At 48.4% G+C, this 25,236-nt stretch overlaps 1 protein-coding gene across 6 annotated transcripts in view; it reads right to left on the bottom strand.

The window, feature by feature from the left end:
- Positions 1 to 25,236, bottom strand: part of DYSF (dysferlin) — a 419,332-nt gene that overhangs the window by 253,447 nt on the left and 140,649 nt on the right. For all 6 annotated transcript variants that reach the window (XM_066572850.1, XM_066572852.1, XM_066572851.1 and 3 more), the window contains exons 15-16: positions 21,557 to 21,600; positions 16,200 to 16,282 (exon numbers count right to left, since the gene is read on the bottom strand). In XM_066572850.1, coding sequence (XP_066428947.1) covers positions 16,200 to 16,282; positions 21,557 to 21,600 — 127 coding nt within the window. The remainder of the gene's footprint in view (positions 1 to 16,199; positions 16,283 to 21,556; positions 21,601 to 25,236) is intronic.

Below are 25,236 nucleotides of genomic sequence, written 5' to 3' on the forward strand. Positions count from 1 at the left end.
AATGGAGGGAGAAAGGGAAGGAAGGAATGAAAGGAGGGAGAATGCGAAGGAAGGAATGAAAGGAAGGAGAATGCGAAGGAAGGAATGAAATGAGGGAGAATGGAAGGGAGGAAAGAAGATAGTAAGGGAGGAAAGGATGCAGGAAAAAAGTAATTGAGGGAGAAAGGAGGGAAGAAGAGAGGAATGAATGAAGGGAGGAAGGAAGAAAGTAAAGGAGGAAAGAAGGGAGGGAGATACGGAGGGAGGAAGAAAGGAAGGAAAGAATGGAGCGAGGGAGGAAGAAAATAAAGGAAGAAGGAAGAAAGAAAGAAAGAAAGAAAGAAAGGAAGGAAGGAAAGAAAGGATGGAGGGAAGAAGGAAGGAAGGACAGAAGTAAGGGAGGGAGGGAGAAAGAAAGGAAAGGAAGTAGGAAGAAAGAAAATATTCAGAGAGGGAGAATGAGTGGGAGGAGAGAAGGAAGGGAGGAAGAGAGGAAAGAAGGAAGGAAGAAAAGGAGAGAAATAGGGATGGAGGAAGAAAGGGAAAGAAGGAAGAAAAGGAGGGAGAATGCGAAGGAAGGAATGAAAGGAGGGTGAATGGAAGGGAGGAAAGAATATAGTAAGGGAGGAAAGGATGGAGGAAAAAAGGAATTGAGAGAGAAAGGAGGGAATACGAGAGAAATGAATGAAGAAAATAAGGAAGAAATTAAAGGAGGGAAGCAGAGAGCAATAAATAAAGGGAGGAAGGAGGAAAGAAGAGGGAGAGAAAGAGGAAAGAACAGAGGGAGGGAGAAAGAGAGAAAAGAAGGGGTGACAAATGTGGGAAGGATGCTGGGGGGGAGGGAGTTAGAAAGAAGGGAGGAAGGAAGGGAGGGAAAAAGAAAGGAAGGGTAAAACAAAGGGAGGGGAAGAGAGTTGGAGAAAGGGAGGAAGGAAGGGAGAGAGAAACAAAAAGCGAAAAGGGAGGAGGGAGGGAGAAAAGAAGGAAGGGAGGGGGAGAGAAATAAAGAAAGGGAGGAAGGAAGGGAAGGAGGTAGAAAGGGAGGTAGGAAAGAAGGAACGAAAGGAGGTAGAATTCAAGGGAGGGAGAAAGGAAGAGAGAAAAAAGGGGAAAAAAAGGTAGGGACGAAGAAAGAAAGGGGGGAGAGAGAAAGGAAGGGACAGAGGGAGAGAGAAAGGAAGGATCAAAGGGGGAGAGAAAGGAAGGAACAAAGGGAGAGAGAAAGGAAGGAACAAAGGGAGAAAGGAAGAAATCAATGGAGAAAGGAAGGAAGGCAGGAAGAAAGGAAGGGAAGTAGGAAGAGAGGGAGAAAGAAAGGGAGGTAGGAAGGGGGAGAGAAAGAAAAGGAGGAAGGGAGGAAGGCAGGAAATAAAAGAGGAAGAAAAGGAGAAACAAAAGAAGGAAGAAAAGAAGGGAAAAAGAGAGAGGAAGAAAGGCAGGGAGGGAGCAAAGAAGGAAGGTAGAAAGGGAAGAAGGTAGAGTGGAAGGAAGGAAGAGAGAGAGAGAAAGGAAGGTGAAAGGACCGAAGGGAGAAGGGAAGAATGGGAGAAAAGAAGGAAAGAATGAAGGGAGGGAAGAAAGAACAGAGGTAGGGAGGGGAAAAGAATGGGAGGGAGAAAGTGAAGGAAGGAATGAAAGGAGGGAGAATGGAAGGGAGGAGGGTAGATAGTAAGGGAGAAAGGAAGGAAGGAAAAAAGTAAGTGAGGTAGAAAAGAGGGAAAAAGAGAGGAATGAATGAAAGGAGGAAGGAAGAAAGTAAAGGAGGAAGGGAGGGAGGGAGAGAGGGAGAAAGGGAGGAAAGAAGAGAAGGAAGAAGGGAGGGAGAAAGTAAAGGAAGAAGGGAGGGAGAAAGGGAGGAAAGAACGAAGAGGGAGAGAGTGAGTGAAAGGGAGGGAGAAAGGCAGGACAGAAAAAAGGGAGGGAGAAGAAAGGAAGAGAGAGAGAATGGAAGGGGTGGTGAGAAAGGGAGGGAGGGAAGGAGGAAGAAAGTAAAGGAGGAAGGGAGGGAGAGAGGGAGGAAAGAACGCATGGTGAAAAGAAGATAAAGAGGGAGAGGGAGTAAAAGGGAGGGGGAAAGCAAGTAAATAAGGATGGAGAATGGAAGGGAGGAGAGAAGGAAGGGAGGAAAATAGGAAAGAGGGAAAGAAGAAAGGGAGAAAGTAAGGAAGATAAAAAGGGAGGGAGGGAGGGAGGGAGGAAGACAGGAAGATGGAATGAAGGAATGGAGGGAGAAAGGGAAGGAAGGAATGAAAAAAGGGAGAATGGAAGGGAGGAAGGAAGAGAGTAAGGAAGGAAGGTAAGAAGGAAAAAGAGAGGAAGAAAAGAAGGGAGGGTAGAGAGGAAGGGGGGAAGGGGGAAAGGGAGAGAAGGGAAGATGGAAGGAATGAAGGGACAGAGGATAAAAGGGAGTGAGGAAGTGAGGGAGAGAGAAAGGAAGGGAGAGAGTAAGAAAGGAAGGAAGGAAGTGAGAGAGGAAAGGAGGAAGGAAAGAAGGAGGGGAAAAAGGAAGTAAGGGAGAAAGGAGGGAAGAAGGAAGAGAGGGAGAGAGTGAGGAAAAAACAGAGGGGCAGCAAAAGGAAGAGAGGGAGGGAAGGAGATAGAAAGGAAGTGAGAGAGGAAAGAGAGAGGAAGGAAAGAAGGAAGAGAGAAATGAAGGGCGGGGGACAAATGGAGGAAGGATGGTGGAGGGAGGGAGTGAGAATGGAAGGGAGAAAGGGACAAAGGGAGGGAGCAAGGAAGGGAAGAAAGAAGGGAGGGAGAAAGGAGGGAAGGAAAGAAAGGAGGGAAACAGGAAGGAAGGGAGGGAGGGGGAGAGGGATGGAGAAAGAGGTGAAGGAAGGGAAATAGAAAGGGAAAAGGGAAGGAAGGGAGGGGGAGGAAGGGAGAAAGGAAAGAATGGAGGGGGACAGGGATAGAGAAAGAGAGGAATAAAGAAAGAGAAATAAAGGGAGGGGTGTAGGCAGGGAGGTAGGGAAGAAGGAATTAAAGGAGGCAGAATGGAAGGGAGGGAGAAAGGAGAGTAAAAGGATAGGGAGGGAGAATGGAAGGGAGTAGAGAGAGAGGAATAGAGGAAAGAAGTGAGAAAGGAAGGAAGGTAAGAAGGGAGGGGGAAGTAAGGTAAGATGGGAGGAAGGCAGGAAAATAGGATGAAAGGAAGGGAGGGAGAAAGGGAAGGAAGAAGGAAGGGAGAAAGGAAGGAAGGGAGAGAGAAAGGGAGAGAGGAAGGAAAGGAGGAAGGAAGGGATAAGGAAATGGAGGGAGGATGAAGGTAAAAGAAGAAAGGAGGGAGAGAGGGAGGAAAGAACGCATGGAGGAAAGAAGGAAGAGAGGGAGTTAAAAGGGAGGGAGAAAGGAAGGGACAAGAAAATAGGAAAGAAAAAAGGGAGGAAGGTAAAAAGGGAGTGAGGAAGACAGGGAAGATGGGAGGAAGGAAGGGAGGAAGAAGGGAAGGAATAGAGGAAGGAAGAGAGGAAAAGATAGAGAAAGGGAGAGAAAAAGGAAGGGAGGGAGGAAGAAAGTAAAAGAGGAAGTGGGGGAGAGAGAGAGGAAAATGCATGGAGGAAAGAAGGAAGAGAGGGAGAGAGAGTAAAAGGCAAAAAGGAAGGGAGGAGAGAAGATAGGAAAGAAGAAAGGGAGAACGTAAGGAAGGTAAAAAGAAAGGGATGAAGTAAGGGAAGATGGGAGGAAGTAAGTGAGGAAGAAAGGAAGGAATGGAGGGAGAAAGAGAAGGAAGGAATAAAAGTAGGGAGAATGGAAGGGAGGAAGGAAGAGAGTGGGGAAGGAAGGAAAGAAGGAAAAAGGAGAGAGAGGAAGAAAGGAAAGAAGGAAAAAGAAGAGAGAGGGTAGAGAGGAAGGGAGAAAGGTAGGGAAGGAGGGAAGATTGAAGGAATGAAGGGACAGAGGATAAAAAGGGAAGGAGAGAAAGAAAGGAGGGTAAGGGAGGGAGAAAGAGAAAGAGAAAAAGGAATAGAGGGAGGAAGGAAGGAAGGAAGGGAGAGAAAAAAAGAGGGAGGAGGAAAAGAAGGGAGAGAGGAAAGGAGAGCGGGAGGAAAGAAGCAGAGGAAAAAAGAAGTAAGGGAGAAAGGAGGGAAGAAGCAAGGGAGAGAGGGAGGAGAGGAGGGAGAAATGAAGGGGGGGACAAATGGAGGAAGGATAGTGTGGGGGGAGGAGAAAGGAAAGGAGAAAGGGCCAAAGGGAGGAAGGAAGAAAAGTAAGGTGTGAAAAAGGAAGGAAGGGAGAGGGGAGGCAGGGGGAGAGGGATGGAGAAAGGGAAGAAAGAAGGGAAAGAGAAACAGAGAGGGAGAAAGGAAAGGAACAAGGGAAAAAGGAAGGGAGGGAGAAAGAAAGGAATGGAGGGGGAGAGAGATGGAGTGTAGGAGAAAGAAAAAAGAGAGGAATAAAGGGAGGGAGGGAAGAAGGAACAAAAGGAGGCAGAATGGAAGGGAGGGAGAAAGGAAGAGAAAAAAGAAGGAAAAAAGGTAGGGAGAGAGAATGGAAGGGAGTAGAGAAAGGGAGACAGGAGGGAACAGGGAAGGAAGGAATGGAGAAAGGAATGGAAGGAGGGAGCAAGGAAGGGAGGGAGGGAGAAAGGAAGGGAGTAAGAGAGAAAGGAAGGAAGGAAGAAAAGGAGAAAGGAAGGGAGAAATGGAGAGAGGAAGAGAGAGAGGAAGGAAGGAAGGGAGTGAGAAAGAAAGAGAAAGGAAGGAAGGAAGGGAGGAAGAAAGTAAAAGAAGAAGGGATAGAGGAAAGAAGGAAGAGAGTGAGACGGAGTAAAAGGGAGGGAGAAAGGAAGAAGGGAATAAGGAGAAGGAAGGGAGGAAGATAGGAAAGAAGAAAGGGGGAAAATAAGGAAGGTAAAAGGGGAGGGAGGAAGACAGGGAAGATGGGAGGAGGGAAGAGGAAAAAAGGAGAGAGAGGAAGAAAGGAAGGGAGGGAGGGAAAATGCAAGGACTGAAGGGACAGATGGAGGGAGGGAGGGAGAGCAAGAAAAGAAGGTAGGGGGAGGGAGTGAGAAAGAAAGAGAGGGAGAAAGGAATAAAGGGAAGAAGGGAGGAAGAAAGAAAGGAAGTGAGAGGAAAAGAGGGAGGAAGGGAAAAAGGAAGCGAGGGAGGTAGGAAGTAGGAGAAAGGAAGGGAGGGAGGAAGGGAGAAAGCAAAGAAGTTAATGAGAAAGGAAAGAAGGGAGGAAGGAAGTGAGGGAGAAATGAGGGAAGGAAGGAAGGGAGTAAGGAGGGAGAAAGGAAGGAAGGAAGTGAAAGATGGGAGGGAGGGAAGAAAGGAGGAAAAATGATAGTAGAAGCAAGTAAAAGAGGAAGGAAGGGAGGGAGAAAAGAACAGAGGGAGGAAGGAATGGTGGCAGAGTGGAAGGAAGGAAGAAAGAAAGGAAGGGCGAGATAAAGGGAAGAAAAATGGTAAGGGGGAGGGAATAAAATAGGAACAGAGGAAAAGAGGGAGAACGGGAGGGAGGGAGGAAGGAAGGAAGGGAGGGATGGAAGGAGTGATGGATGGAGGGAGGGAGGAAGTTACTGAGAAAGGAAGCGAGGAAGGAAGGAAGTGAGGCAGGGAGGGAAGAAGGAAGGAATGAAGGTAGGAAGAAAGTAGAGGAGGAAGGGAGCAAAGACAGAACAGAGAGAGGGAGGTAGGAAGGAAAGAATGGAGGAAGGAAGAAAAGAACAAAGGGAGGAAGGGAAGGAGGGTGGAAGAGAGAGTTAGAAAGGAAGAGAGGGGAGAAGAGAGGGAGGAAGAGAGAGAGAAAGGAAGGGAGGGGTAAAGCGAGAGATGATGGTAGGGGGTAGGGAGTGAGAAAGAAAGGGAGAAAAAGAGGGAGAAAGAAAGGAAAGGAGGGAGGGAGGAAGTGACAGAGAAAGGAAGGGAGGAAGTAAGGAAGTTAAGGAGAAAGGAAGGGTAAAAAGGAAGAAAGGAGGGAAGCGAGAATGGAAGGAAGTAAGGGAGAAAAGAAGGAAGGTAGGGAGAAAGGAAGTGAGGGAGGGGGGAGAAAGTGATGGATGATAAATGGAAGGGAGGGAGGAAGGAAAGAAGGAAGAAAGGAAGTGAGGGAGAAAGGAAGCAAGGGATGGAGGGATTGAAGTAAAGAAGCCAGGAAGGGAGGAAGGGAGGAAGAGAGCAAAGAAAGATTGGAGAGAGAGAGGGAGGAAGAGAGGGAGAAAGGAAGGGAGGAAGAAAAGAAGGGGGGATGAAGAGAGGAAGGATGTTAGGAGGAGGGAATAAGAAAGGAAGGGAGGAAAAGAGGGGGATAGGAAGGGAGGAAGGGAGAGAGGAAGGAAGGGATGGAAGAAGGAAGCAAAGGAGCAATAAAATAAAGAAGGGAGGGAGAGAGCGAGGAAAGAATGGAGAAAGGAAGGAAGGGAGGATGAGTGAAAGTGAGGGAGAGAGAAAAGTAGAGAGGAAGGAAGAGAGTGAGGAAGGGAGAAAGGAAAGGAAGTAGGAAAGAAGGGAATAGGGACAGAGGGAGAATGGAAGGGAGGAGCGATGGTAGGGAGGAAAAGAGGAAGGAAGGAAGAAAGGGAGAAAGGAAGGAAGGTAAGAAGGGAGGGAGGAAGAAAGAGAACATGGGAGGAAGGAAGGGAGGAGGGGAGGAAAGAAGGGTGAAAGGATGGGAGGAAGGAAGGGAGGGAGGGCAGGAGGAAGGAACAAAGGGAGGGGGGAAGGAGAAAGGAAAGAATGGAGGGAGAAATAAAGGAAGGAACAAAAGGAGGGAGGAAGAAATAAAGAAGGAGGGGAGCGTGAGAGGGAGGATAAAATGGAGGAATGGAGGGATGGTGAGTGAAAGGGAGAAAGGGAAAAAAGAGGGGAGGAAGCAAGGACAGAAGAACATGAGGAAGAAAAGGAGGTAGAAACTACAGGAAAAGGGAGGGAGGAAAGAAAGGAGGTAGGAACGAAGGGAAAAGGGAGGTAGAATGGAAGGGAGGAGAGAAGGCAGAGAAGAAGAGAGGAAGGAAGGTAAGAAGGGAGAGAGGAAGAAAGGGAAGATAGTAGGAAGGAAGGAAGAAAGAAAGAGAGGGAGGGAAGAAGGAAGGAATGAATGAAGGGAGGAAGGAAGTGAGAGTGGAAGATAGAGAAGGAGAAAAGAAGGTAGGGGGAGGGAAGGAGAAAGGAATGGAGGGAGGGAGATAAGAAGGGTGGAAGAGAGTGAGAAAGGCAGGAAGGAAGGGAGGAAGGAAGGAAGGAAGGGAAGAAGGAAGTAATGAAGAGAGGGAAGAAGAAAGTAAGGGAGGAAGAAAGAGAGCGAGAGGGAAGAAAGAACGGAGGGGGGGAGGAAGGGAAAAAGGAAGGGAAGGACGGTGGAAGGGAGGGAGGTAGAAAGGAAAGGGAGGAACATAGTGAGGGAGGATGGTAGGGGGGAGGGAGTGAGAAAGTAAGGTAGAGGGGGAGGAAGGAAGTTAAGGAGAAAGGAAGGGAGGGTAAAAAGGGAGGAAGGTAGCGAGAATGGAAGGAAGGAAGTGAAGGAGAAAAGAAGGAAGGTAGGGAGATCGGGAGGGAGTGAGAAAGGAAGGGAGAAAGTGAGAGATGATAGATGGGAGAAAGGGAAGGAAGAAGGAAAGGAGGGAGGTATGGAAGAGGGAAGGAATGAAGGGAAGAAGAAAGTAAGCAGGAAGGAAGGGAGGGAGAGAGCAAAGAAAGATTGGAGGGAGGGTAGGAGGAAGGAAGGGAGGCAGGGAAGACGGAAGGGAAGGAGGGTGGAAGGAAGGGAAGGAGAAAGGAAGAGAGAGAGGAAGAGAGGCAAAAAGTAAGGGGGAGATGAAGGAAGGATAGTAAGGGAAGGGAGTGAGAAAGGAAGGGAGGAAAAGAGGGAGGAAGGAAGTTAAGGAGAAAGGAAGTGAGGGAGAAAGGAAGAAAGGTAGAGAGAAAAGAAAGGAGGGAGAAATGAATAGAGAAAGGAGGAAGGGAGGCTGGAAGAAAGTTAAGGAGAAAGGAAGGAAGGGAAAAATGAAGAAAGGAAGTGAGGGAGAAAGGAAGAAAGGTAGGGAGAAAAGAAGGGAGGGAGAAATGACTGGAGAAAGGAGGAAGGGAGGGTGGAAGGAAGGAGGTAGTGAAGAAGGAAGGGAGATGGAAAAAAGGAAAGTAGGGAGGAAAGGAAGGAAAAAGGAAGACAGGAAGGGAGGGAGGGAGGAAGAGAGGAAAGAAGGAGGGAGGGGGTAAGGAAGGGATAATGGAAGGGAGGAAGGAAGGAATGAAAGAAGGGAGAAATGAAGAATTAAAGGATAGATGGAAGGCAAGAAGGAAGCGAAAAAGGAAGTGAAAGTATGGAAGGAAGGGAGAAAGGAAGGAAGGAAGGAAGAGAGGGAGAAAGGAAGGGATGGAGAAAGGGAGAGAGGAAGGGAGGAAGAAAGTAAAAGAGGAAGGGAGGGAGGAAAGAATGCATAGAGGAAAGAAGGAAGAGAGGGAGAGGGAGTAAAAGGGAGGGAGAAAGGAAGAAGTGAGGAAGGGAATAAGGAGGGAGAATGGAAGGGAGGAGAGAAGGAAGGGAGGAAGATAGGAAAGATGAAAGGGAGAAAGTAAGGAAGGTAAAAGGGGAGGGAGGAAGACAGGGATGATGGGAGGATGGAAGGGAGAGAAAAAGGGAAGGAACGAAAGGAGGGAAAATGGAAGGCAGGAAGGAAGAGAGTAACAAAGAAAGGAAAGAGGGAAAAAGGAGAGAGAGGAAGAAAGGAAGGGAGGGTAGAGAGGAAAGAAGAAAGAGAGGGAGGGAAGATGCAAGGACTGAAGGGACAGATAATAAAAATGGAGGGAGGGAGGGAAGAAGGGCAGGAGAGAGAGAAAGGAAGGTAGGGGGAAGGAGTGAGAAAGAGAGAGAGGGAGAAAGGAATAAAGGGAAGGAGGGAGGGTTCTAAGGGAACTAAGTGATGTGATAGCTAGGCCACTATTTCGTATATTTATGGATACTATCATGACCGGGGTTGTACCACTGGATCGGCGCATTGCCAATGTAATTCCAATGTACAAAAAGGGGACGAAAAGAGAGCCTGGTAACTACAGGCCAGTAAGTCTCACTTCAGTAACTGGGAAAATTTTCAAGGGGTTTCTGAGAGACGCCGTTGTACAAAACCTCAAGGAGAACAACGGAATAACTCCACACCAGCATGGGTTCATGAGGGGGCGATCATGTCAGACCAATCTGATCAGCTTCTACGATGAAGTAAGTTCTAGGCTGGACCTGGGAGAGTCTATTGATCTTGTATATCTGGATTTCTCTAAAGCATTTGACACTGTGCCGCATAATAGGTTGATATATAAAATGAGAAGCTCGGATTGGGTGAAAACGTGTGTATATGGGTAAAGAATTGGCTCAGAGATAGAAAACAGAGGTTAGTAATAAACGGTTCATACTCAGATTGGGCTACTGTTGCTAGTGGGGTGCCACAGGGCTCAGTACTAGGCCCCATTCTGTTCAATATATTTATCAATGACCTGATAGAGGGGTTGCACCGTAAAATATCAATATTTGCAGATGATACAAAATTATACAAGATAATTAATACAATGGAGGACAATGTGCGGCTACAAATGGACCTAGATAAGCTAGGAGCTTGGGCAGAAAAATGGCAAATAAAGTTCAATGTTGACAAATGTAAGGTAATGCACATGGGCAGGAGAAACGGACGTCACCAATATACACTGAATGGGGTATTGCTAGGAAAAAGTGATATGGAAAAAGACCTGGGGGTACTAGTGGACTGTAGATTTAACCGGAGCAACCAATGCCAGTCAGCTGCTACAAAAGCAAATAAAGTCTTGGGGTGTATTAAAAGAGGTATAGGGGCGAGGGACGAGGACATTATTCTCCCACTATATAAGGCACTTGTCAGGCCCCACATGGAATACTGTGTACAGTTCTGGACAATAGTGCTCAGGAAAGATGTTGCAATGCTTGAGAGGGTTCAAAGAAGGGCAACTAAACTAATACATGGAATGAAGGGACTGGAATACCCAGAGAGGGTATTATTCACCCTGGAAAAAAGACGGCTAAGGGGCGACCAAATAACTATGTATAAATACATTAGGGGACAATACAAGGATCTCTCCCATGATCTGTTTATACCCAGGACTGCGACGATAACAAGAGGGCATCCGCTACGTCTAGAAGAAAGCAGGTTTCATCACCAACACAGAAAAGGGTTCTTTACTGTGACAGCAGTGAGACTGTGGAACTCTCTACCTGAGGACATGGTGATGGCAAAATCCATAGAGGAATTTAAGAAGGGACTAGATGTCTTTCTAGAGTGGAAGGATATTACAGGATATAAATTTTAGGTCACCAGCGGGTTGTTGATCCGGGTCTTACAGACAAGTAGGAACTATAACAGGCTGTACTAGATGGACGTTGTCTTCATTCGGCCTAGCATACTATGTTACTATGAAGGAAGGAAGTGAGAGAGGAAAGGAAGGAGGAAGGAAATAAGGAAGGGAAAAAGGAAGCAAGGGAGAAAGGAGGGAAGAAGGAAGGGAAGGAGGAGGGAAGGGGGGAAGAAGGGAGGGAGGAAGCAAGGAAGTTAATGAGAAAGGAAGGAAGGGAGGGAGTAGGGAGGGAAAAAAGGAAGGAAGTGACAGATGATAGATGGGAGGAAGGGAGAGAAGAAGGAAGGAATAAAGGGAGAGAAGAAGAAAGTAAAGGAGGAAGGAAGGGAGAGAAAGAAAAGAACGAAGGGAGGGAGGAAGGAAGGGTTGGAGAATGGAAGGGAGGGAGAGAGGGAGAAAGGAAGGAGGAGATGAAGATAGGAATAATGGTAGGGGAGAGAATGAGAAAGGAATGGAAGAAAAGAGGACGAATGTAAGGGAGGGAGATAGGGAGATAGGAAAGGAGTGAGAAAGGAAGGTAGTAAAAGAGGGAGAAAGGAAGAAAAGGAGGGAGGAAGTGAGGGAGAAAGGAAGGAGGAGATGAAGATAGGAATAATGGTAGGGGAGAGAATGAGAAAGAAATGGAAGAAAAGAGGACGAATGGAAGGGAGGGAGATAGGGAGATAGGAAAGGAGTGAGAAAGGAAGGTAGTAAAAGAGGGAGAAAGGAAGAAAAGGAGGGAGGAAGTGAGGGAGAAAGGAAGGAAGTAAGGAGGGAGGAAGTGAGGGAGAAATGAAGGAAGTCAAGTAGAAAGGAAGGGAGGGAAAAAAGGAAGAAATGAAGGAAGGAAGCGAGAACGGAAGGAAGTGAGAAAGAAAAGAATGAAGGGAGAAATGAAGGGAGGGAGAAAGTGAGAGATGATAGATGGAAGGAAGGGAGGGAGGGATGGAAGAAGGAAATAATGAAGTGAAGGAAGTAAAGGAGGGAGAAAGGGGGTAGAGAGCAAAGAAAGATCGGAGGAAGAGAGGGAGAAAGGAAGGGAGGGAGAAAAAAAGGGAGGATGAAGAGAGGAAGAATGGTAGGGGGAGGGTATAAGAAAGGAAGGGAGGAAAGGAGGGAGATAGTGAGGGAAGAAGGAAGCAAAGGAGCAATAAAATAAAGAAGGGAGGGAGAGAGGAAGGAAAGAATGGAGGAAGGGAAGGAGAGAGAAATGAAGAGAGGGAGGAAGGAAAGAAGGAAGAGAGTCAGGGAGGGAGGGAGAAAGGAAAGGATGTAGCTAGGAAGGGAATAGGGACAGAGGGAGAATGGAAGGGAGGAAAAGAGGAAAGAAGGAAGGGGGAAAGGAAGGAAGTAAAATGGGAGGGAGGAAGAAAGAGAGCATGGGAGGAGGGAGGAAGGAGGGAAGGAAGGAAGGAAGGGCAGGAGGAAGGAACAAAGGGGGGAGGGAGGGAGAAAGGAAAGAATGGAGGGAGAAATAAGGGAAGGAACAAAAGGAGGGAGGAAGAAAGTAAAGGAGGAGGGGAGGGTGAGGGGGAGGATAAAATGGAGAAAGGGAGGGATGGTGAGTGAAAGGGAGAGAGGAAATAAAGGAGAGGAAGGAGGGACAGATGGAAATAAGGGAGGAAGGGAGGACAGGAGTGAGGGAGAAAAGGAGGTAGAAAGTACAGGAAAGGGGAGGGGAAAAAGAAAGGAGGTAGGAAGGAAGGGAAAAGGAAGGTAAAATGAAAGGGAGGAGAGAAGGTTGGGAGAATGGAGAAAGGGAGAGAGGAAGAAAGGGAAGATAGGAAGGAAGGAAGGAAGGGAGAAACGAACAAAGGAAGGAGGAAAAGTAGGAAAAAAGAGAAAGAAAGGAATGGAGGGTAGAAAGGAAGAAAGAAAGGGTGGGAGAAAGTAAGGAAGGGTGGGCAGGAGGAAGGAAGGGAGAGAGAGTGAAAGATAGAGAGGGAGAAAGGAAGGTAGGGGGAGGAAGGGAAGAAGGAAGTAATGAAGAGAGGGAAGAAGAAAGTAAAGGAGGAAGGAAGGGAGAAAGAGAGGGAAAGAAATAATGGAGGGAGGAAGGGAAGAAGAGTGGAAGAGAGGGAGGAAGAAAGGGAAGGAGGGTGGAAGGGAGGGAGGTAGAAAGGAAGAGAGGGAGGAAGGGAGAAAGAAAGGAAGGGAGGAACAAAGCAAGGAAGGAGTGAGAAAGGAAGGAAGTTAAGGAGAAAGGTAGGGAGGGTAAAAGGAAAGGGAGGAAGGAAGCAAGAATGGAAGGAAATAAGGGAAGGAGAAAAGAAAGTGAGAGATGATAGATGGGAGGAAGGAAAGAAAGAAGGAAGAAAGGAAGTGAGGGAAAAAGGAAGGAAGGGAGGGAGGGATGGAGGAAGGAAGGAATGGAGAGAAGAAGAAAGTAAATGAGGAAGGAAGGGAGGGAGAGAACAAAGAAAGATTGGAGGGAGGGAGGGTAGGAGGAAGGAAGGGAGGCAGGGAGGAAGGAAGGAAGGGAAGGAGGGTGAAAGGGAGTGAGGGAGAAAGGAAGAGAGGGAGGAAGAGAGGCAAAACGTAAGGGGGAGATGAAGGGAGAAAGGATGGAATGGGGAGGAAGTGAGAAAGGAAGGGAGGAAAAGAGGGAGAGAGAAAGGGAGGTAGGACGGAAGTTAAGGAGAAGAAAAGGAAGGGAAAAAGGAAGAAAGGAAGTGAGCGAGAAAGGAAGAAAGGGAGGGAGAAAGGAATAGAGAAAGGAGGAAGGGAGGGTAGAAGGAAGTTAAGGAGAAAGGAAGGAAGGGAAAAGGGAAGAAAGGAAGTGGGGGAGAAAGGAAGAAAGAAAGGGTGAAAAGAAGGGAGGGAGGAAGGAGGGAGGGAGAAAGGAATAGAGGAAGAAAGTTAAGGAGAAAGGAAGGAAGGGAAAAAGGAAGAAAGAAAGTGAGGGAGAAAGGAAGAAAAGGAGGGAGAAAAGGAGAGAGGGAGAAAGCAATGGAGTAAGGAGTAAGGGAGGGTGAAAGGAAGTGAAGAAGGAAGGGAGAATAGAAGGGAGAAAGGAAGAGAGGGAAAAAGCAAGGTAGGGAGGGAAGGAAAAAGGAAGTCAGGAAAGAAGGAAGGGAGGGAGAAAGGAAGAGAGGAAAGAAGGAGGGACAGGGAAAGGAAGGAAAGAAGGAAGGGAGAAAGAAAGGAATAAAAGAAGGAAGAATGGATTAAAAGAAAGATGGAAGGCAAGAAGGAAGGAAGGGAAATAGGAAGTGAAGGAGAAAGGATAGAAGGAAGGAAGAAAGTGAAGGAGAAAGGAAGGGTGGAAGGAAGAAAGGAAGGGAGGAACGGAGGAAGGAAGGGAGGTAGGTAGGAAGGAAGGGAGGGAGAAAGGAAGGAAAGAATTAAGGAATGAAGAAAGGAAGAAGCGAATGAATGCAAGAAGGAAGGAATGGATAATTGAAGGGAGGAAGAAAGGGAGGGATAATGGAAGGAAAGAAGGCAGAAAGGAAGAAATGAATGGATAATGGAAGGGAGGAAGGGAGTGAAAAAGAAAGGAAGGGATGGAGAAAATAGGGAAGGTAAAAAGGAAGGAAGGCTAGGAAGGGATAAACAAAGGGAGGGAGGAACGAATGGAGTGAGGGAGAAAGGGTGAAAGGGAGGAAGGAAGGGTGAACAGAAAGGGAAATAAAAGGAAAGAGAAAGGAAAAGGTAATTGCAAGTAAATGGAAGGAAAATTAAAACTGAAAAGGTGAGCAAAATGAATTGAAAAAGAAAATGAAAGGGATTAAGGAAAAAAGAAAAGGGAAGAAAAAGAAATAAAAAAGGAAAGGAGGGAGATAAGAAAGGAAAATGAAGGGAAAGTGAAAGGAAAAGAGACGAAAAGGAAGTGAAGGGAAAGCAAAGGAAATTTAACTGGAAAGGAAATTAAAAGAGAAGAAAATTAGCAGCCCACAGCACTGGTTTAACTGGCAAGTTAATAGAAGCAATGTGCAGAGGTCTGGCAAAGTTACTAATACACTTCTAAATTTAAAAAAAGCTTTTCTCAATTACTTGCTGATTTTTGTTTATTGTGAATATCCCTGGTAATGAAGTGGTCAAAAATATTGAACCTACCCCAAGATTATGTAAATGAAAACTACAAGTCACCTGGCAAAAAACAAGCCCTCACAAAACTCCATGGATAGCAAAGTACAAGTGTTTTCAGTCTGTGAATCCAGCGATGGCAGATATACATTATTTAAAAAAAAAATATATAGTGTGTTTTATTGTGCAAAAGTAGAAAAACCTAAAAATATGTAATTTTGGTATTTTCATAATCATAATAACCTGAAGAATATAATTATGACATCATTTATACCACATGGTGAGTGTCGTAAAACACAAAACCCAGAGTTCTGTTTTTTTTCCACCCCATCCTTCCAAAAAAATTAATACATCATATGTACCCCATAATGGTACCAATCAAAAATACAACTCAACCTGCAAAATAAAAGCCCTCATAAGGCGACGTCAATGGAAAGACAAAAAGTTATGGCTCTTGAAATATGGAAATGAAAGAACCCAAAAATAAAACTCGACTGCATTCTTAATGGGGTTTTCTGGGGAAAGCTATCAATCACCCATACGTGGGATAGGCCATCAATAGTAGTTCTGTAGTTGTCTGTCACTTGGGATCCCACCCATCAGCAGATGAGAAACTACTACAGTTGGCCCAAATGTTCTGAATGTTGGCTGTAGCGCAGTGGCCTGATTTGGTATTGCAGCTCTCTCCCAATGAAGAAAATGGTAGAACTGCACATGGCAGGTGAACCGTGTAACAAAATGTGGCAGAAGTATCTCAAATATTAGGTTCTTGTGTGTAACTCAAAGGTAGCAGGTGAACCAGTGCTGCACAATGCCATACCCCCTATACATCAGCAGTAAAGTGCTACAGGTTATAGGCGTATATCAGTAACGCTGTTATTAAGGCAAGCAGAGAACACAGCTGGAAAACATGTAAGGACCCCGAAAATGAATTCCCATCATGCTCTACCAGAGATTTGTAGTTCTTTACATACATTTTCATAAATTAGAACTACTCTGCATTAGGGAATTGCATAGTGAGCAATTGGGTAATACACCTCCAGTAACAGAATCATTCACTATATGGCAGAGGGTAATGGGGGTTGGAGCATCCGCTGCTCTCCATGATGATCCACATCCCCCCTGCTTTTAAAGAAGTTTTCCAGTTGCAAACTATTGATGGTGCTATCAACAGGATAGGCCATCAGTAGCAGATCAGCAGGGATCCACTGCCCAGAATCTGCATCAGTCAGCTGTCTTCTGGGTCAGTGTGCTTGTGCACGGAGCTGATTTCTGCTAGAAGCAGACAGCTCCGTGCCCACTGCAGTGGTCAAGCTTGGTATTGCAGTCCAAGTTGCCATTGAAGAAAATAGGAACTTGGTCCACCAATACCAAGCCTGGACACTGCAGTGGAAATGGTGCTTCCTACTTCCTGCAGAAATCAGCTCAGTGCACGAGCGTACTGGCCCAGAAACAGCTGATGGGCAGGCGTCCTGGGCAGCGAAGCCCCAGCAATCTACTATTGATGGCCTATCCTGTGGATAGGCCCATCCATAGTTTGCAACTGTACAACCCCTTGATAGCGGGGGCTGCTGCCAATGAACAGTCACTATCTATAGCCCAGAGGTGACTGGACCCCAGGGGATAAGGGTTATGGCCCTCATCATGACTCTATAGGCAGTAAGTCCTCTAGTGATGGATGGAGCTGATAAACAAGGGGAGCTCTGATACCTATAATGATATGTAGTGCAGCTTGGTGGTGGGGTCTTCCTAAAGCTCTGGGCTCTTGTGCATGTTATTGTGATGCAGTACATAATGCAATTAAGCATGGAGTGGGTGGTGGGGGTTAAGAAACACACGTGAGCGCCAATACTAACCAGAAACCACACTGACATGCTGGGAAGAAGAAACAGCACTTACCTTCTAGCTCCCCTCCAGGAGCAGAGATCTTGGACATGCTGAGGTAAGTGGTGCTGATAATGTCATTTTGAGTGAGCCGGTCCCTGGGAAAGAGAGTGAGATTATTTGCATCCCTTTGCATTTCTCGCCCGGTGAAGTCTTAATATAAATTGATCCCTATATGTTTGGGAAGTGAGTAGAGGATGACCGAGGGTGAGGGGATGCATTTGAAAACCCTTGTCTTGGGCACCAAGAATGCTTGTCCCAAACTTGACGCCCTGATCAGAAGTGTGACGATTGCAGTCGTCCGGAAGAAAAAGCGGCCTGTCAGGATTCATGGCAAGCGCCGCCCTCGGTTGAAAACTAGGTGAGAGCCATCAGCTCACCGTCCTGGGGCTTCCATCGGTGGTGACTCAGGAGGTGTCAGACTTCCAGCTATCATGGAGCGATGGCGTTCTACATTACATCGTCTGTGTTGGGCTGTAAGCAGCAAAGGGAGAGGAGGAGGAACTCGTCGTGGAAAGATTCTAGGGGACAAAACGGCCTCCATTACTGTAAGGAGACACTATGGGGGGGGGCTATAACTCCAGGGGGCCTCTATTACTGTAAGGAGACTCTATGGGGGTGGCTATTACTCTATGGGGGCACTAAGGGGGTGGCTATTACTCTATGGGGGCACTAAGGGGGTGGCTATTACTCTATGGGGGCCTCTATTACTGCAAGGAGACACTATGCGGATGGCTATTACTCTATGGGGGCACTATTTGAGCCACTATTATTGTATGAAGACACTATGGGGAGGCTATAACTCCATGGGGGCCTCTATTACTGTAAGGAGACACCATGGGGGTGGCTATTACTCTATGGTAGCACTATTGGAGCCACTATTACTGTAAGGAGACACTATGGGGGTGGCTATTACTCTATGAGGGCACTATTGGGGCCTCTATTACTGTAAAGAGATACTATGGGGATGGCTATTACTCCATGGGGGCCTCTATTACTGTAAGGAGACACCATGGGGGTGGCTATTACTCTATGGTAGCACTATTGGAGCCACTATTACTGTAAGGAGACACTATGGGGGTGGCTATTACTCTATGAGGGCACTATTGGGGCCTCTATTACTGTAAGGAGACACTATGGGGTGGCTATTACTCCATGAGGGCCTCTATTACTGTAAGGAGACACTATGGGGGTGGCTATTACTCTATGAGGGCACTATTGGGGCCCCTATTACTGTATGAAGACACTATGGGGAGGCTATAACTCCATGGGGGCCTCTATTACTGTAAGGAGACACCATGGGGGTGGCTATTACTCTATGAGGGCACTATTGGAGCCTCTATTACTGTATGGAGACACTATGGGGGTGGCTATTACTATGTGGGCACTATTGGGGCCTCTATTACTGTATGGAGACACTATGGGGGTGGCTATTACTATGAGGGCACTATTGGGGCCTCTATTACTGTATGGAGACACTATGGGGGTGGCTACTACTATGTGGGCACTATTGGGGCCTCTATTACTGTATGGAGACACTATGGGGGTGGCTATTACTATGAGGGCACTATTGGGGCCTCTATTACTGTATGGAGACAGTATGGGGGTGGCTATTACTCTATGAGGGCACTATTGGGGCCTCTATTACTGTAAGGAGACACTATGGGGGTGGCTATTACTATGTGGGCACTATTGAGGCCTCTATTACTGTATGGAGACACTATGGGGGTGGCTATTACTCTATGAGGGCACTATTGGGGCCTCTATGACTGTATGGAGACACTATGGGGGTGGCTATTACTCTATGAGGGCACTATTGGAGCCTCTATTACTGTAAGGAGACACTATGAGGGTGGCTATTACTCTATGAGGGCACTATTGGAGCCTCTATTACTGTATGGAGACACTATGGGGGTGGCTATTACTCTATGAGGGCACTATTGGGGCCTCTATGACTGTATGAAGACACTATATGGATGTTTTTTTTATGGGTGCACTACTGGGGTTGCTATTACTGTATGGAGACACTATGGGGATGGTTATTACTTTAAGGAGGCACTATTGGGGCCTCTATTACTGTAAGGAGACACTATGGGGATGGCTATAACTCCATGGGGGCCTCTATTACTGTATAGGGATACTATGGGGATGGCAATTATTCTATGGGAGCACTACTCTTTGCGGGCACTATTGGGGCCACTATTACTGTATGGAGACACTGTGAGTATGGCTATTACTCTATAGAGGCACTATTGGGGCCACGCTTACAGTATGGATACACTATGGGGACAGCTATTACTCTATGAGGGAACTATTGGGGCCCTTATTACTGTATGGAGACACTATAGGGATCGGTATTATTTATGGGTGTACTATCGGGGTTGCTATCACTGTATGGAGACACTACAGTGATGGCTATAGCTCCTTGGGAGCCTCTATTACTGTATGGAAATACTATGGGGAGGGCTATTATTCTATGGGAGCACTATTGGGGCTACTATTACTATATGGAGACACTATAGGGATGGCTTTAACTTCACAGGGGCCTCTATTACTGTATGGAGACACTATGGGGGTGGCTATTACTCTATAGGGGCACTATTGGGGCGACTATTACTCTATTGAGACACTATGAGGATAACTATTACTCCATGCATATCACATTACTAAAAAAAGCAGTGCAAAACCGAAAAATGGAGAGGGAGCTCACATTTAGGGTCGCGAATAACTAAACGGCTGACAACAACATTACTCTATGGGAGCACTATTGTGGCCACTGTTACTGTATAGAGACACTATGGGGATGGCTATTACTCTTTGGGAGCACTACTGGGGTCACTATTACTGTATAAAGACACTACCGGGATGGCTATTACTCTATGGGGGCACTCTTGGAGCCACTATTACTGTATCGAGGGTGCTACATGGGCAATTATATAGGGATACTATAGGAGCACTATAGAAATCCTTATTACTCTAGTGGGGCCACTATTACTGTATAAGAGCACTATGGGGGCCACTCTTACTCTATGAAGGCATTATGTGACCACTATTACTCTATTGGGGCAATACGGGGGCCACTATTATGGTACTTGGGCACTATGGGGCCCACTAATACTGTTTGGCTACACTATGGGGGAAAAATATTGACTACTATTGCTCTATTGGGCAATATTACTATACAGGGTACTAGAGGGGCACTGTTAATAGATGGACACTATTATTGTATGGAGGCACTATAGGGGCTCTATTATTGTATGAGGCTACAATAAGGGTATTATTACAATGTGGGGGAAATAATATATGGATCATTATTACTGCATTGGGGGCTCTTTTACTATATGGGACAGGCACTATTATTGCATGGGGGCACTAGAGGGGTAATACTACTGTATGAGACACTATGGGAGCCACTACTACTAGATAAGGGTGACTAGTGCTATATAAAGGCACTATTTGGGCCACTATTACTCCATTGGGGAACTATGAGGATCACTAATACTGTATTGGGGCACTATAAGGATCACTATTACTATATGGAGGCACTATTGGGTACCACTATTACTGTATGTGGCATTATGGATATCCCTATTGCTGTATATGGCATCAAGGGGGACTTATTACTGTCTTGGACACTATTAGTATGTGGAGCACTATGGAGGGAGTGCTTGTATAGAGGTGGGGATATGCTGGAACAGTGAGGAAGGAAAGATGTCTGTGCATTAGTTGTACAGAGATGAGTCATGGATGAAAGAAGCCGTCATGGTGGTTTGGGCTGTATGGAGAAGAGTAAAAGTCACTCAAATCAGAGAAGACGTCATTTGTAAGTTATTGGGTTTAATTGTACTATAACCACAAGATCTGAACATATATATAGTTCCTAGCAGCGCCACTGGGACTAGTGCGTGCAGACAACTGTGACGGCCGGGTCCGAATTATGCCCTGAGGCCCACTGAACATAGCAATATCCTGTGTAAGCTGGGGCTAACCTGAGCTGGGTTCTGGCCCTTTGTGGCCACCATAACAATGAGATAGAAATGATACAAATATAAGATCCACTTGTATTTCTGCTTGACAGCTGCTCCCCCTTGTGGAGGAAACATCCAAGAGTCCACAAGCGACGGGTCTGATAAAGTACTTAGCGGCCCGGGTTGGCACTTTCTGCCTCGATGGTATACAATCCAGGACTGATTTGAGTTTTACAAGGCGAGACGCTTCTTGGAAGGGAGGAGGCGGCTCGCACCTCAATTATAGGCCGTTACCTCCCGTAAATTACCCACTAATAATAGACCCTAACGAAGGCGAAAACGCCGTAAAAGAGAAACATTACAGAGCCTGAAACTATAAAACAAAAGTACAAATTAAGAGGCTTTTTGTTCTCTCCTGGAGATTTACGTGCCGCCTATACGAAGGCCTCCGGCGCTAAATTTGGAAAGCCTAAAAATAAACAGCGCAGCCGCGAGGAATCTCCTTTCTTCCTGACTCAAGCGGTCTCGCACGTTGCGGGCAGCTGGCGCACGTTACTGCTGTTATAAATATCACGGGCAAGTAAATCACCAGCGGCTGCGGCCGACAAAGAAGAGGGAAGGTGTGAGACGTGTTTATGGCCAGCTGAGCCCACCAAGGGGGGCTGAAATAATGGGGCGCCGGCCCCCCGCAATACGTCAGTGTGAAGAAATAGATGACAGAGCTGGAAACAGATCCAATATAGTGTGTGAGGTCTGTGAGCCGGTGCGGGCCTACAATGTAGAGGATGCCCAGATGTAGCAGAGCCGGACTCATCACTGGGAGTCAATATATGTAGATCCTATGGAAAGCAGATGATATATAGATATATGACAAACCCAGCGAACGGCACAGGTATCAGTCTGGTCCTACGCCAGGCCGCGGGCCCCGGTCCTATGTCAGGCTGCAGACCCTACATCACACCAGTCCTACGCCAGGCTGCAGGCCCCACGTCACACCAGTCCTACGTCAGGCTGCAGGCCCTACATCACACCAGTCCTACGTCAGGCTGCAGGCCCCACGTCACACCAGTCCTACGTCAGGCTGCAGGCCCTACATCACACCAGTCCTACGTCAGGCTGCGGGCCCCACGTCACACCAGTCCTACGTCAGGCTGCAGGCCCCACGTCACACCAGTCCTACGCCAGGCTGCGGGCCCTACATCACACCAGTCCTACGTCAGGCTGCGGGCCCCACGTCACACCAGTCCTACGTCAGGCTGCAGGCCCTACATCACACCAGTCCTACGCCAGGCTGCAGGCCCCACGTCACACCAGTCCTACATCAGGCTACGGGCCCTACATCACACCAGTCCTACTTCAGGCTGCGGGCCCCGGGTTCCGGTTCTATAAGCTGTGGTCACTCACCAGTCCATGAGGCGGATCCTCATCTTCTCACACATAGACGGGAACTAGGAAGGAAATCTCATAGTTACAATCTGCAGGTTTAGCTGGGGGCGGAAGGGGTCACATTAGAGGTGTAACTACAGGGGATGCGGTTGCACCCGGGCCCAGGAGCTATAGGGGGCCCATAAGGCCTCTTCTCTCCATAAAGGGATATCAGTACTATGAATAAAGCATTATATTTGGGCGCCCCGTTGCAGGTTTTGCATTGGGGCCCAGGAGCTTCAAGTTACACCTCTGGGTCACATCACATGAGTAAGACGTGGGGAGAGTTGTCAAAAATGTGGCCAAGCAACGGTAGGGATATTACTACATGGGGTGTTACCAGAGGGGGCATTACCGGATGGGGTGTTACCAGAGGGGGCATTACCGGATGGGGTGTTACCAGAGGGGGCATTACCGGATGGGGTGTTACCAGAGGGGGCATTACCGGATGGGGTGTTACCAGAGGGGGCATTACCGGATGGGGTGTTACCAGAGGGGGCATTACCGGATGGGGTGTTACCAGAGGGGGCATTACCGGATAGGGTGTTACCAGAGGGGGCATTACCGGATGGGGTGTTACCAGAGGGGGCATTACCGGATAGGGTGTTACCAGAGGGGGCATTACAGGATAGGGTGTTACCAGAGGGGGCATTACCGGATGGGGTGTTACCAGAGGTGGCATTACCAGATGGGAAGTTACCAGAGGGGGCATTACCGGATGGGGTGTTACCAGAGGGGGCATTACCGGATGGGGTGTTACCAGAGGGGGCATTACCGGATGGGAAGTTACCAGAGGGGGCATTACCGGATGGGGTGTTACCAGAGGGGGCATTACAGGATAGGGTGTTACCAGAGGGGGCATTACCGGATGAGGTGTTACCAGAGGGGGCATTACCGGATGGGGTGTTACCAGAGGGGGCATTACAGGATAGGGTGTTACCAGAGGGGGCATTACCGGATGGGGTGTTACCAGAGGGGGCATTACCGGATAGGGTGTTACCAGAGGGGGCATTACCGGATGGGGTGTTACCAGAGGGGGCATTACCGGATAGGGTGTTACCAGAGGGGGCATTACAGGATAGGGTGTTACCAGAGGGGGCATTACCGGATGGGGTGTTACCAGAGGGGGCATTACCGGATAGGGTGTTACCAGAGGGGGCATTACAGGATAGGGTGTTACCAGAGGGGGCATTACCGGATAGGGTGTTACCAGAGGGGGAATTACCAGATAGGGTGTTACCAGAGAGGGCATTACCGGATAGGGTGTTACCAGAGGAGGCATTAACGGATAGGGTGTTACCAGAGGGGGCATTACCGGATGGGGTGTTACCAGAGGGGGCATTACCGGATGGGGTGTTACCAGAGGGGGCATTACCGGATGAGGTGTTACCAGAGGGGGCATTACCAGATAGGGTGTTACCAGAGGGGGCATTACCGGATAGGGTTTTACCAGAGGGGGCATTACCGGATGGGGTGTTACCAGAGGGGGCATTACCGGATGGGGTGTTACCAGAGGGGGCATTACCGGATGGGGTGTTACCAGAGGGGGCATTACTGGATCGGGTGTTACCAGAGGGGGCATTACCGGATCGGGTGTTACCAGAGGGGGCATTACCAGATGGGGTGTTACCTACCAGAGGGGGCATTACCAAATGAGGTGTTACCAGAGGGGGCATTACTAGATAGGGTGTTACCAGAGGGGGCATTACCGGATGGGGTATTACCGGATGGGGTGTTGGGGTGTTACCAGAGGGGGCATTACCAGATGGGGTGTTACCAGAGGGGGCATTACCGGATGGGGTGTTGGGGTGTTACCAGAGGGGGCATTACCGGATGGGATGTTACCAGAGGGGGCATTACCGGATGGGGTGTTAACAGAGGGGGCATTACCAGATAGGGTGTTAACAGAGGGGGCATTACCGGATGAGGTGTTACCAGAGGGGGCATTACCGGATGGGGTGTTACCAGAGGGGGCATTACCGGATGGGGTGTTAACAGAGGGGGCATTACCGGATGAGGTGTTACCAGAGGGGGCATTACCGGATAGGGTGTTACCAGAGGGGGCATTAACGGATGGGAAGTTACCAGAGGGAGCATTACCGGATGGGGTGTTACCAGAGGGGGCATTACCGCTTTGGGGTCTTGTATAGGTGCTGTGTGTTGTGGGGTCTTGTAAAGGTCTTGTGTGTTCTGGGGTCTTGTATAGGGCCTGTGTATGTTGTGGGGTCTTGTATGGTCCTGTTTAGGTCCCGTGTGTTGTAAGGTCCTCTATAAGGCCTGTCTATTGTGGGGTCTTCTTTATTTCCTCTATGTTGTGCTGTGTTTTATAGGTCGCCACTGTGTTGTGGGGTCTTGTATAGGTGCTGTGTGTTGCGGGGTCTTGCATTGGTGCCCTGTATTGCGGATCTTGCATAGGTCCCGTGTGTTGCGGGGTCTGGCATAGGTCCCCTGTGTTGCGGGGTCTTCCATAGGTCCCCTGTGTTGCGGGGTCTTGCATAGGTCCCCTGTGTTGCGGGGTCTTGCATTGGCCCCCTGTGTTGCGGGGTCTTGCATAGGTCCCCTGTGTTGCGGGATCTTGCATAGGTCCCCTGTGTTGCGGGGTCTTGCATAGGTCCCTTGTGTTTTGGGGTCTTGCATTGGTCCCCTGTGTTGCGCGGTCTTGCATTGGTCCCCTGTGTTGCGGGGTCTTGCATTGGTCCCCTGTGTTGCGGGGTCTGGTATAGGTCCCCTGTGTTGCGGGGTCTTGCATTGGTCCCCTGTGTTGCAGGGTCTTGCATTGGTCCCCTGTGTTGCGGGGTCTTGCATTGGTCCCCTGTGTTGCGGGGTCTGGTATAGGTCCCCTGTGTTGCGGGGTCTTGCATTGGTCCCCTGTGCTGCGGGGTCTTGCATTGGTCCCCTGTGCTGCGGGGTCTTGCATTGGTCCCCTGTGTTGCGGGGTTTTGCATAGGCCCCCTGTGTTGCGGGGTCTTGCATAGGCCCCCTGTGTTGCGGGGTCTTGCATAGGTCCCCTGTGTTGCGGGGTCTTGCATAGGTCCCCTGTGTTGCGGGGTCTTGCATAGGTCCCCTGTGTTGCGGGGTCTTGCATAGGTCGCCTGTGTTGCGGGGTCTGGTATAGGTCCCCTGTGTTGCGGGGTCTTGCATTGGTCCCCTGTGTTGCGGGGTCTTGCATTGGTCCCCTGTGTTGCGGGGTCTTGCATTGGTCCCCTGTGTTGCGGGGTTTTGCATAGGTCCCCTGTGTTGCGGGTTCTTGCATAGGCCCCCTGTGTTGCGGGGTCTTGCATAGGTCCCCTGTGTTGCGGGGTCTTGCATAGGTCCCCTGTGTTGCGGGGTCTTGCATAGGTCCCCTGTGTTGCGGGGTCTTGCATAGGTCCCCTGTGTTGCGGGGTCTTGCATAGGTCCCCTGTGTTGCGGGGTCTGGTATAGGTCCCCTGTGTTGCGGGGTCTTGCATTGGTCCCCTGTGTTGCAGGGTTTGGCATTGGTCCCCTGTGTTGCGGGATCTTGCATAGGTCCCCTGTGTTGCGGGGTCTTGCATAGGTCCCCTGTGTTGCGGGGTCTTGCATTGGTCCCCTGTGTTGCGCGGTCTTGCATTGGTCCCCTGTGTTGTGGGGTCTGGTATAGGTCCCCTGTGTTGCAAGGTCTTGCATAGGTCCCCTGTGTT

This window comes from Eleutherodactylus coqui, chromosome 7, assembly GCF_035609145.1.
Source record: "Eleutherodactylus coqui strain aEleCoq1 chromosome 7, aEleCoq1.hap1, whole genome shotgun sequence".
In the NCBI taxonomy this organism is placed as follows: domain Eukaryota; kingdom Metazoa; phylum Chordata; class Amphibia; order Anura; family Eleutherodactylidae; genus Eleutherodactylus; species Eleutherodactylus coqui.